Raw genomic sequence first — 12335 nt, forward strand, 5'->3', positions numbered from 1 at the left:
AGAGCAAGAGGTGTCGATGTTTGTGCGTATGCTTATAGTGTGTGTGTGTTTCTGTGTGCATGTATATCTTGTGGTATATGTGTGCTTCTGCATGTTTCTCTGTGGTGTCTGTTGTACTCTGTGCTGTGCGATGAAGACCTGTCAGTCTGCAGTGTTTCATGGGCGTGTGACGTACACCGTACAGTATAATAAGTAGTAGAGTAGTAGAGTATCCCATACAATATCCATAGTAAAGAAAGTCGTCCATCGTAGCACTCCATGAACAGTACAACCCCCTCCACCCAATCCAACCAGGCAACACAAGTACCCTCCCTCACTCCCTTCCCTTCTCTCTCTCCCAATACAGTAATCCCACCACCTCCACCACCTCCACCACCAAGACTTCAAGCCCATCAAGCCCATCAAGGTTTTCTCTCTTTCTCTCTTCTCTTCCCCACCTCGTCATCCCACACCCACACTCCACATCCACTTACTTACCAACGCCCGCCCGTTAATTTCTTGGCGCGCATAGGCAAGCACACTTGCGCCTGATTACTCACACACCAATATATGCCTGAACCGGCTGCAGTGATAGCCGCTTCCCTTTCTTTCTCCTCGCTTATTACTGATTATGGACACTTACATATGCACACATAGGTACTGTAGAGTGGGATGTATGTGGGAAGGGGGGATATGCTGTAGAGCGTGCATGCATGCAGGTAGGGAGATGGATATATGGACGTACTGCCAGTTAGAGAGCATGCGAGCAGGTACTCGGTGGTCCGTGACATTTCAGACAGAGAGACGTACAGATATACAGATATACAGACATACTACTTTCATAACTAATATGTGTATCTCCTCTCGCACGATAAGGGTCATGGGAGACGCCTAGTCAACGCCTACCAGACGACCGACAGAACAGACACCTGCCAAGTGCCGTCCCACCCGTGCGAGTGCCGGTGCTGGTTACTGAGTAACCAGAGTAGCACAACAACGCCTTACTATAGGACTATAACACCAACTATAACACTTTACTCGAGTCCTCGGTGGATTGTGGATGAGCCGAGTAGGTCGGGCATGTGTTACCGGACTGAGTGTGTTACTAAGGATACCGAGAACTGAAAGATCTAGAGTACTGTACGGAGGTATATGTGTTTGCGTGTGTGATATTTGCGCTGGTTTGTGTGTTTGTGTGCGAGGCTTATTTGCTGGCTGGCTACTGTACCCTACCTACATTACTGGGTGTGCTTCTGTGCTTGTGTAATGGGTGTTCACGTGGTCGTTCTACAGAGTTGGGTTGTTTCCTATTTACACTTTACACTTCAGGGTTACCTGCATTGGGTAACGTAACGATGGGTGTATGGTATGGTATGGGGTGCTTTATGCTTTGTGTTTTGTACTCTGTACGCTGCTCTGTCTCTGTACGCCGTCTCTGTCTCTGCCTCCTCTATACGCCGTCTCTGTCTCTGCCTCCTCTCCTCTATACGCGTATACCTGTGTGTCAACTACAGTACTCTCTGACTGTCCAAACCTCACATCAACAGCAACAGCAACAGCCACCACCACCACCAAGCCCACAACCACCAGTCCAGACCCTCCTTAACTCTTGGTACATGCACATCCTAGGGCAACAGGGATAACCTTCTTCCCGCTGTCTCAACTATCCAGAGATATGCAGACATAACGTTATGCAAGCCCACCCGCCCCGGAACTACGGCAACCCCCTCCCCCCATAAGCGCAAAACCCTATGTCCGAGGCGGCGGGTGTGTTGACGGATTGTGGATACTTTTTTGGTTGTTTGAAGTACTGTTACTCTCTTTTTTTTCTTGCAACAGTGTGGGGTTGTGGGCCGGGGTGGTGCTCGGGAGGGTTCTAGTGGGTTTTAGTCGGCTTACTGGGTTTGCTTGTAAGCAGGGGGGTGACTGCTTCGTCATCGTGAGTGATGATGAGGCCGCTAAGCTTGGCGATGGGTAGTACAGAGAGGTAGGGGGTGATGACAGGGTGGAAGGGGAGGGGGATTGGATGCGAGTACGAAGGTCGAAACTAGATGCACGGCGTACGGCGTTACTGTTTGGAGAGGACAGAGATGGCTTGGTATTATTGCTGTGCTGGGCTGGGCGCCGCGTCTTTGGAGAGATGCTGGCTGCAGAGGCCCAATCGGACAGCGGCAGCGGGAATACGAAAGTTTGTTTGTTTGGGAAAGGAAAGGTGTACGGTATGGCACGCGAGTACGAAATGTACGAAATGTACGAAAGTTACGACGGGAAAGTGCGAAGATGCATCGAGAAGATGCATCGAGATGTTTACACTGCGCTACATCCATGGTATGGCGTCGCATCACCAACTAACCTCGTCGTCGATGCTACCGCGGCACATATTGTACTGTATACCACCAACTAATCATGGCATGGCATGGCCAACACGCAAATCACCGCAGATATGTCACCACGAGTAATCAGAGATACGGCATACAAACACTACTGCACCATGCCTCACCCCAAAGGGCGCACTTTATCCCCATCCCTCCCCCACACACGTGCAGCTAGCCACACGCAGAGGGAGAGTAATCAACCACAACCACCTCCTCCGCGCACAAACTGCCTCACACAGCCAACCCCTCCGCCGATGACTCAGTCCCTCCTCCCTCAGTAAGCCGCTCAGTCAGCATGCCACACCAGTACAGTGGCACCACCACCAACCACCACACACACCCAAGCGCGCACGCAACGCCCGCCCCACGCCCGCCCTCGTCGCCCGCCGTCGTCGGTCGACCGAAGGGCGTATGTGTGTTCTGGTCCCATGGGTGGATAGCTAGCGCCACACCATCTTGATTGGAACATTTCCCGATCTCACTTCCCACTTTCTTCTTTCCCCGGTTTTTTGGCATCACATCGCGTTGGAATCATCCAATGTGAGAGGTGATTTATTTACGGGTGGAAGAGGAAGTGACAGTGACATGATGGATGATACCTGTATACTGTATACTGTACTGTACTGTACTGTACACCGGCGGAGAGTAGAGACGGCAAAAAAAATCACGCCCCCACGGAAAGCACCCACGGACCACAGACGAAACTCGGTAGACGGCACGCGCGGGTTACGGCTCGCTCGTCGACCACCGATCGATTTTCGATCAGGAGTCCTGTCTAGATGGCTGGCTGGTTGGGTCTGTCTGTCTGGGTCTGGATGGGTGGTCTGGGTGGATGGATGGGTGCGGATTAGAGTTTTGCATCAAGCAGCCGTTATCACCCGTTTTCGTCTCCATCTGATGTCTCCATTTCCATCATCCCATCAGAAACTTCGCACTCCACCACGAAAACACTCACTTAAAACTCCACAACCCTCCTATATCCACCCACCGCTGTGCCGATTTCCCATCCCTCATCAATCACGCGCCAACACACGCGCGAGTAATCAAATAGCCCACTCACCCCTATCCAAATCAGCACTTAAACCGGAACTCCTCGCTCCCCCTCGGCGCCGCGTCGGGCCCGAACCGCCGTCGTCGGCCGAGCTGCTGGGTTGGGGCGGTCAGGTCAGGTTGGGTCATGCTTTGATCGGCGCCTTCAGGTTGCTCGCTCACTTGCTCACGCACCAGGGGGGTATATAGTTCAGGGGTCGATTCTCTCGAAGTAGTGGGGTGTTCCCTCCCATCCCGTTCTTAAAATGCTTGAGTCTGGATGCGATGCATGCATCCTTGATGGCGGGCAATGACAGCGAGGGGGGGTTGTGTTGATGACACGGTTTACTGGTAGTGGTACAGTCAGCAGCAGCGACCTCCTAGACTGACTGCGCGCGCACAGATGATGAGGAGGGTAAATGCCTCACCACCCACTGCCCGCGTGTGTTCAAATCCCACGGAGTCTCCAGGTAGGTAGGTACTATAGCTCTGGCCAAACCTCCATGGAGATTCCACGGCCAAACCTCACTCCCCTTTCCACCCTACCCACCTGCCATCCATCCAGCAATGCCTCGGGGTTCGGACTCTTGGCCTCGTCCCATCTCCGTCCTCCTTACCCTACCCTGTCCTTTACTGTACTGTAAATTCAAATACTACCCACTGCGCCGTCCAGACGCGTCGATCCCGACGTGTCAAAGGATCCGATCCGTGCAGCTGTGCATAAAGAAATATGTAGACACGGGAGCGGAGCTATAGAAATCCCCGTGCCTGCTGCGCGCGGGTGGCTGTTGTTCCGGTGTCTTGGCGGAGGGATTATCTTGGCGTAAGGCTGAAGATTTTGGGGGAGGTGCTGGTGGTGGGGGAACGATGATCCGGGATCTATCACGTGATTGCTGTTTCCGCCCAGGCAGAGATTCCGCTCCGCTCCGCTCCGCCAATCGAGATAGCTTCAACCACCGAGCTCCAGGGACGGGCGTCCCCAAAAAAAAAATATATACCACGCCCAGGCGCGAGTTTCACGACGACGAACGAAATGACGACTATCACACCCCCAGGGGCAGGCTCGGGGACAGCAGCAGCAGCAGCAACAGCAGGCTCCTCCTCCTTCCTCCCCCTCGACACCCTCTTCTCCAACCCCCTCTTCGCTGGGGGTCTCGGTCTCGCATCTCTAGGCTACGCAGCTACGCTTGCAAGGCGGGTCGCCATCCGCTCCGGCGCGCTGCTGAAACGACGATTACTTGTTTCGCTTGAGGTTTCGAAGAATGATGATGCGTATCCTATGTTACTAGCTTGGTTATCGCTGCATCGCCCGCCGACGAACAGGGTTGCGGCGGCGTTGACGAGGGTTCATGATCTTAGCATGAGGACTGCGCGCCGGCCGCTGGGGAATGGAGAGGTGGCTACGACGTTTTTGTTGCAGCCTGGGTATGGGCGGCATGTTGTGCGGTTTGGGGGGGCGTATCTGGCGGTGCATAGGGAGAGGAAGGCGAGCGCGAATCTCAACACCGGCGAGCCCTTCGAGACATTAACGCTCACGACGCTGTACGCGCACCGCCACGTCTTCGAGGACTTATTCGGCGAAGCATACGCCCTCTCCGCCAAGGCAGGGGAAGATCGCACACCCGTCCTCTCCGCCTCTGGGACAGGCTGGGCGCCCTTCGGCGAGGCGAGGAGGAAACGGCCGTTGGGGAGCGTAATATTGGATAAAGGTGTTGCGGAACGGGTACTAGATGATGTGCGCGAGTTCTGGGCAGCGAGGGAGTGGTACGAGCAGAGGGGGATACCGTATCGACGGGGTTACCTCCTCCATGGTCCCCCGGGGAGTGGGAAGAGTTCGTTTATACTGGCCTTAGCTGGGGAGGTGGGGTGTGGAGTCGCTATTGTGAATTTGAGTGAGAGGGGGTTGACGGATGAGAGGTTGAGTGTTTTGCTTTCTAAGGTTCCGCCGAAGACAATATTGTTGCTGGAGGATGCGGATGCGGCGTTTGTGGAAAGGAAGGGGGGGGATGGGGGGTGGGGCGGTGTGACGTTCAGTGGGTTGCTGAATGCACTTGATGGTGTTGCGGGGGGGGAGGAGCGGGTAGTCTTCCTGACGACGAATTGGGTGGGGAGGTTGGATGAGGCGCTCGTGAGGCCGGGGAGGGTGGATGTCATTGAGTGTATTGGGTCCGCTACTGAGTGGCAGGCTGGGGAGTTGTGGGATAGGTTTTATGGCCGGGAGGCGGAGGTGGAGGAGGGTGTTGTGGTGGAGAAGAGGGATACGGGGAGGGAGAGGTTCGTGAGGAAGTTGAAGGAGGAGGGGGTGCTGGAGAGGGGGATTAGTATGGCGGCGCTGCAGGGGCTGTTTTTGGTTAATAAGGGGGATGCGGAGGGGGCGATTCGGGGGGTGGAGACGTTGCTGCCGAAGGAGATGGAGAGGAAGGGGGAGATGGGGAGGTAGTGGGGGTAGAGGGGTTGTTTGATTATGATGATGGCGTTTTGGGTGGTTGGGGGGGGTATATAGATGGGGATAGATTTGTACGAAATTTTCAGAGGATGTGTAGAATAGTGTAGCATAGCATATAATAATACCCCATTGACGCTATGAGATGTCTATAAATACAACAGCCAGGAGTTATGTATTTGGTTCTTCGGACACCAGTAAACACAATTTCGATGCCAATTTCACTGTCAACCATCTCAATCATGGGCGAGTTGCTTTGCCAGCCACGGCTGGTTTCTTCTCGGGCATCTCGACTGTAGTCTCACCACCGTCCCCTTCTCACTGTCGCCCCTTTCCTTCTTGCTGTCACCGCACTGGCTGTAGTCGCGGCATTCCTGTCACCGCCACTGCCCCGGTGCATATCCTACGGATGTCTCTTTGCTCACGTCGAAGAGGAGCCTGGCCTTTCTGGATCTGTCGAACCCGTTGTCCAAGTCCTACATTGGTCCAGTCACAATTTGAATGCCAGCTGCTCGGGTAAGATTCTCATGACCACCAGACCTGATTGTTTATATAACCAATCTGTTAGTGACGCCTTCCCTTGATTGGGCGGAATTACAAGATACAACTTAGTTCTCGGATTCGTATCTCAAATCACAGCGATACAACACATCGTCTCCATGAAAACAGGCCAGCGGCATAATATAATCACCGCATACCGACTCCATTCCCTATCTAATTCTTACACACCCCCGCGCCCCACGCCCACCCCCAAGCCAGCGCCAAATCTACGCATAGAACCCAATCGTCTCCTTCTTCTTACTCTGTACCTCCGCAATCGCATCCACATAATGCTCATGACTAATCCTGCTCCTCCCATTCCTCAACGCGATCATCCCGGCCTCCACACACACCGCCTTCAACTGCGCACCCCCAAACTCATCCGTGCTCCTCGCCAACTCCGCCCAGTTCACCGCATCATCCACCGTCATCTTGCGACTGTGGATACGCATGATCTGCGCGCGCGCCTCCTCGTTCGGGAGGGGGAATTCGATTTTACGATCTAGACGACCCGAGCGCAGCAGCGCGGGGTCGAGGACGTCGATGCGGTTGGTGGCGGCGAGGACTTTGATGCGGTCATCCGATGCGAAGCCGTCGAGCTGGTTGAGGAGTTCGAGCATGGTGCGTTGGACTTCGCGGTCGCCGGACTTCTCGGAGTCGAAGCGCTTGGTGCCGATGGCGTCGAGCTCGTCGATGAAGATGATTGCGGGGGCCTTCTCTTTGGCGAGCGCGAAGCAGTCGCGGACTAGCTTGGCGCCGTCGCCGATGAACATTTGCACGAGTTGGGGGCCGGCGAGCTTGAGGAAGGTGGCGTCGGTTTGGGCGGCGCAGGCGCGGGCGAGGAGGGTCTTTCCTGTGCCGGGGGGTCCGTACATGAGGGCGCCTGGGGGGAGTTAGTATTAGTTTGTTATATTTTGTATTTGGGGATGGACACGTACCCTTTGGTGCCTTGATGCCGATCTTCTTGAAGCGCTCTGATTGCTTCATGGGCCAGACGATGGCCTCCACCAGCTCCTCAATCTGCTTGTTCAGTCCTCCGACATCTGTGTACTTCTCCGTTGGCTTCTCATCAACCTCCATAGCCTTGACTCTGCTATCGTACTCGGCAGGTAATGTGTCCAGTACGAGATATGAGTCCTTGTTCACACCAATCAGATCTCCCGGCTTCAGCGTCTCGGGGTCGACCAGCCCGATCAATGGGAGGAATATCGTTTGCCGCGTCGACGTCTTGATCACCGCCGACTTCCCCACCCTCGTCGCATCGAGATCGATGTTCGCGCCCTCCTCCTTGGATTCCTCCGTCGGGTCGAGATCGAGAAGCTCAACCACGTTTCCGACTAAATACGGTAGTTGCCTGGAACACCAAACGTTAGCCCCATATCAAACAAATACCACCGTAAACCACCCAGAAAGACGTGCCTGTTGTTCTCGATCTTCTCCAGGTTATCCTTGATCTTCTCGTTCATGTTCGACTTCTCGTGCGACAGGCGCTGGAACTCGCTCCTCATGATCCGGGTGTCGTTCTCGATGAGCTTCCTCCGCGTGTCGATGTCCTGTGTCGACAGCGCCTCGATCTCCTCAAATATCGGGTCCTCCTCCTCGGGCTCGGCGTCCTTCATCTCGGCGTCGCCGCCCTGCTCGGGCTTCTTCTTGTCCTTGTCGCCATCCTTGTCTCCGTCGTTCTTGTCGTCCTTCAGCTCCCTCTCGATGTCGTCGAGATCTTCGAGTGTGGCCATGGTGAATTAGGTGGTGGGTTATTAGTGGTACAGGGGTTGATGGGTTCGTGGAGAAGAGGATGGATGGCTCGTCGTTGGAATTGTGGTTTGGGTAGTTATTGAGGTGCAGTGAGCTCCATGGCGGCGAGCTTCCAACGCGGCTAGCTTGCCAGCTGTGTGTAAGCGAATCGCTGAGGCAGAATACTGACGCGTAAGTCACGTGACTGTGTATATTTCAGGCAGGCGAAACTATTATCACGAGGCCAGTGTGCACTTCTCAATTATGAGTTGTCATAGTTCGCCCATACCAAATGGGTCCATGTACAATAGAGATACGAGGATAGTTCAAGCTGAGGATGCCTGCATATCCCCATGGGGGAGAGGTCGGGGCAAATGGAGCCATCCATTCATCCATCCTAGTGTAACTATGGAAGTGATGTTCACAAAGAGAGAGCAAATCAGACGGTCAACGGACAGTTAAATCAAAGACTAAACTACAGACTAAGAATTCTTGAAAAAATTACCACATCCAAAGATTGCGTAAGGAAGATTTCCATTCCTAAACTCCTTTCCATTCTAAGACCAGACTAAGCTTGCAATGCCCGTGTTTGCAACCCTCGCACAGAGCACTTTCATGTGGACGCTTACTCCCACGAACCGTATAAGAGGGTCGATCCATCTCTATACCACTCCACTTTTTGAGACGATATGCAATTCTCTTTGCGTATGAATCATCCGGGAATGGTTGACTAAGACTTCCACAACTTTTGCAGCGTTGGTGATAGACTCGGGCATTGTATTGTTGTTCAGAGTACATTCGTATCGTAATTGCAATTATATTGCTCGCCCATCCGGCTTTGGGGCAAACTTCATTCAAGCATTTGAAGCGTCCCATGATATTAGTATCGTATTCTTCAATAGATCCTTTGTCCTCGTCGATTGCGAAGAAAGTAAAGGAGAGATCGTCCTCCTCTAATAGGTGGCTTACACTATCGTGCAATGCTGGATACATAGACCACGATTTATCTAAACCTCGCGCTTTCGGCTTTTGTCTCCTCCGTGATTTTGGCGCTCGGTGCGACGTAGCCAGAGTTCCGGACTCAGCATTTCTTGCTGCAGATGGAAGAGAAGTGTCCCATTGTTCAGTGCTTGATAATTTGGGTGAGCTTCCTTCTGCATTGAATCGGCGATTAGCTCGGGGTTTCGGTATCGGTTTGTCGTTCTTGACGTGTATGACTTTTGAATCCTTATCACCTTGCGACGGACTAAGATCCAGGGCCTTCATCGACGCTAACAAGTTTGATGAAGACATAGTGCTTTGGATTTCGAACGCTGCAAACAGTATCTGTGGAAATATTTCTACAAGTTGTTAGTATTGAACTGAGTAAGTAAAATGATTGAATTGCTTACATAGAAAATTATGGGACTATGGAAATACAGGATCCTTATATAGTACTGCTGTCGTTCCTGTGCCTCCTAGAGTAATTCACCATCATGGCACTCGTAAGAATAAAGGGAGGATTGATTAACTTATATGTACTAAACTCAACAAATGCCATCCATAGGAATGCCCGATAGCCTCGTTGGGTATACTCAACAAAACAGTTAAAGGATCAAGGTTTCTTAATGGAGCATTGTTGTTTTAATGTTACACAACAGGTGCGGGGTAATATGAGGTGATACTCTGCCCGAGCTCGTAGCCAATCTGAAGTCATAGAGTAGCCAGTGTGTCTCATTAAGGTATACAGAGAACCCGAAGAAAGACCCGCAGTAATAGGCACGAAGGAGCTCAAATTTGTTCGCCTGAGGAAGTGAGATGTCTTCGCAGACTCTAAGATCCCGAAGTTGGTCGATAGTGCGAAGTACTCGAATACGGTCAGGTGTATCAAGGTCTTCCATGGCTAACTTCCGAGTCATTTTGCTGGCAAGGTTTCACGGTATGGTCAACCGGTAAACTTGGGGGGAATGCTCAAATCACAGTGAGCCTTCTGAATTAGAAGCGATTGTCTCTGTGTATGACACCGCATCACTCTGGTGCTGACTTTCAATCCAAGACTGGCAATATAGAGCCATGTTTGTTGTGTCGACTTCACCGTAGGCAGTAATATAATTTAAACCTGAGTTATAGAACCGATTGCCCTTGCTATTGTATACAGTGTGGCGAGAATCAGTCAAAGATCAGCAATATAAAGTCATGTTGTCTCGCCGTCACCATAACTGTTGTGAAACGTTATGTTTTGTATCATGTGTCGCAGAAATGAGTCAGCTTGAGAACTTCTCGCCGTGTCAAACGGTTAATACGCTGAAGGGGGAAAGATTGCATTGAGCAGGCACTAGCAGAGGTCTTACCAGTTGGGTGGTGTAAGGCGCTCTAACACGTCGCCGGAGATCTGTAAATACCTGTCGCTGCGATGCTGCAAAAGCTCCGCGGTCTGGATGATCAGATTGAGCGAGTTGTCAGACAAGTCGTCCATATTTGTTCGGTATTCCTCGGACCGGTATCGATGAATTGAAATCCATCTCTGCCTAGGGAGGTCGCTGGAGGTCTTGGCCTTGGGATGCAAGTATGCGTTGGCGCGAAGAATCAACTTACCTGAATGGCTGGAGACTTTATACCATGCAACCGAGAGATTGACAGTGAAGGAATGAATCGTGCTGGATAAAAGTTGCTCATTGAAATCCCCGTCGCAACCTCTCCAAGTCCTGGGCTTTCATCTCACGCAAGATCGCCTGCTTCACGTGGAGCAAACCTCGACAATGACACCCACTACTATGGCCCAGATATCTAAGTTGAGAGGTAATTGTATCGCTGGAAGGATGTTCTGTGCTCTTTTCTAGTGCGTCAAAAGCTATGCTTGTCGTAACGAGTCGCGTTTGTTGTCCGTAGTCTGCGGCACCTTCTGCAAGCACAGCCGTAAAATGTACTCCTACTCCATTGCACAGGTCTATATAGGCCCCAGTCGAGTGCTTGCTTAGTTGTTTATTGAACAGTGCAGCCTTTCCAGCTGTTAAGATACTCCCTTGGTACAGGTCCTCTGGTTTTGTTATGAGCTTGACATCGGTTGGGAGAATTGTAAGCTCACGAATGTGACTGGCTAACTTCTCCCTGCACTCAGTTCGCCATTTGGCCCTTTCCTGGTTGCTGGTTCGAGGGCAGTTCATTTTTAACAATTACATATTTTACTGCCGCTATAGCGCCATGTTATATTTACGTGGTCGTAGTGGTTTACTTACGCGTGGTGCACCTTGCAGCAGAAAACTGAGGTGTGTAGTCAACATCTGATATCACCGGGTGGTGACCAGCAGATCGCTGCTCTTTCAAATTGTGAGCCATTATCTCCGTCAGCTTATTGCCACTCTTTCACGGGCATAGATGGTAACCGGACGTGGGATTTAAGCCACTGTTGAATACCAACTGAGACGTAAACTTCATTTCAGAGTGACGACGATTTACACTACGCCAACATAGCGCTATGCTGGACTCTCATTCTTCTGTATCCAACGTACTCCCTAGAACCCTGTCTTGCTCATCGCCATTACTGAAACGAGGTCAACTGCAACGTCTCCCACTTCTGTAATGAGGTCTCGAGACGGCTTCTTCTTCACAAGTTCCTTGTGCGAGAATACTTTGTTTATAACCGCTTTCCTTGTATCATCCGAGTCTTTCGAAGTCGAATATACTTCACGAATACAATCAACAAAGGCATCACTAATCTAATGATGTTGTAGCTAGAGTTGGAACTTCTTGCAAGCGATGGTTTTGAGATCATCCATCCGAAACATGTCCGCGAGTGCATATACGCAGGGGTGTCTAAGCAGCTCAATATCATCACCTGCCGGGTTTTAGTGTATACCTATTGAATCAAGGGGGAGCCTACCTTCAGAGCTAAGAGACTAAGATGAATCATCAGCGTAATACCCAGTGTACATGTACTGAAGCACTCTCCAGAGAGCATGCGGGCTGTCCTTCTCGAATATAAATTCAGTGGTGTGAGCTTCCTTGAATTCGCTCTGTAGTGCATCGTCAAAGTATGAGCTACGTATCCCCAAGACTACTCGATGTGCAGGGAATGCTGTCTTCGACTCGCCGATTAACAACTTCACATCGGAGAACTTCTCATTGTTAAATAAGCTGTCCAATATCAGTCTCATGAGTCTAACATCCCCTACTATGCCTCACCTGTCAAATGCTCGTCTTGATTTCTCCCTCGCCGACGGAGCTTCGGCCATCGTGTCGGAATTGGCTGCCCCGGC

General features: G+C 51.7%; 4 protein-coding genes across 4 annotated transcripts; 1 reads left to right on the top strand and 3 right to left on the bottom strand.

Moving 5' to 3' along the window:
- Positions 1 to 3651: 3651 nt before the first annotated feature.
- On the top strand, positions 3652 to 5823 carry VE01_00072 (uncharacterized protein; the record flags this gene model as incomplete). Its single annotated transcript, XM_018269605.2, has 1 exon — positions 3652 to 5823. The coding sequence occupies exon 1, from the start codon at positions 4417 to 4419 to the stop codon at positions 5821 to 5823; it is 1407 nt and encodes a 468-aa protein (XP_018135193.1). The 5' UTR covers positions 3652 to 4416.
- Positions 5824 to 6136: 313 nt separating this feature from the next.
- Positions 6137 to 8205, bottom strand: RPT5 (proteasome regulatory particle base subunit rpt5). Its single transcript, XM_059463243.1, has 3 exons — positions 7786 to 8205; positions 7305 to 7720; positions 6137 to 7249 (listed from the first exon to the last, which is right to left on the bottom strand). Exons 1-3 carry the CDS (start codon positions 8100 to 8102, stop codon positions 6594 to 6596), a joined length of 1389 nt encoding a protein of 462 aa, XP_059320126.1. The 5' UTR covers positions 8103 to 8205; the 3' UTR covers positions 6137 to 6593.
- Positions 8206 to 8545: 340 nt separating this feature from the next.
- Positions 8546 to 9729, bottom strand: VE01_00074 (uncharacterized protein). Its single transcript, XM_059463244.1, has 2 exons — positions 9492 to 9729; positions 8546 to 9440 (listed from the first exon to the last, which is right to left on the bottom strand). Exon 2 carries the CDS (start codon positions 9391 to 9393, stop codon positions 8641 to 8643), a length of 753 nt encoding a protein of 250 aa, XP_059320125.1. The 5' UTR covers positions 9394 to 9440; positions 9492 to 9729; the 3' UTR covers positions 8546 to 8640.
- A 2232-nt stretch (positions 9730 to 11961) lies between these two features.
- On the bottom strand, positions 11962 to 12311 carry VE01_00075 (uncharacterized protein; the record flags this gene model as incomplete). The annotated part of the gene is made up of 3 exons (XM_018269608.1): positions 11962 to 11967; positions 12024 to 12213; positions 12262 to 12311. 3 exons carry the CDS (start codon positions 12309 to 12311, stop codon positions 11962 to 11964), a joined length of 246 nt encoding a protein of 81 aa, XP_018135188.1.
- Between the last annotated feature and the right edge of the window lie 24 nt (positions 12312 to 12335).

This window comes from Pseudogymnoascus verrucosus, assembly GCF_001662655.1.
Source record: "Pseudogymnoascus verrucosus strain UAMH 10579 unplaced genomic scaffold scaffold_1, whole genome shotgun sequence".
Taxonomy (NCBI): domain Eukaryota; kingdom Fungi; phylum Ascomycota; class Leotiomycetes; order Thelebolales; family Thelebolaceae; genus Pseudogymnoascus; species Pseudogymnoascus verrucosus.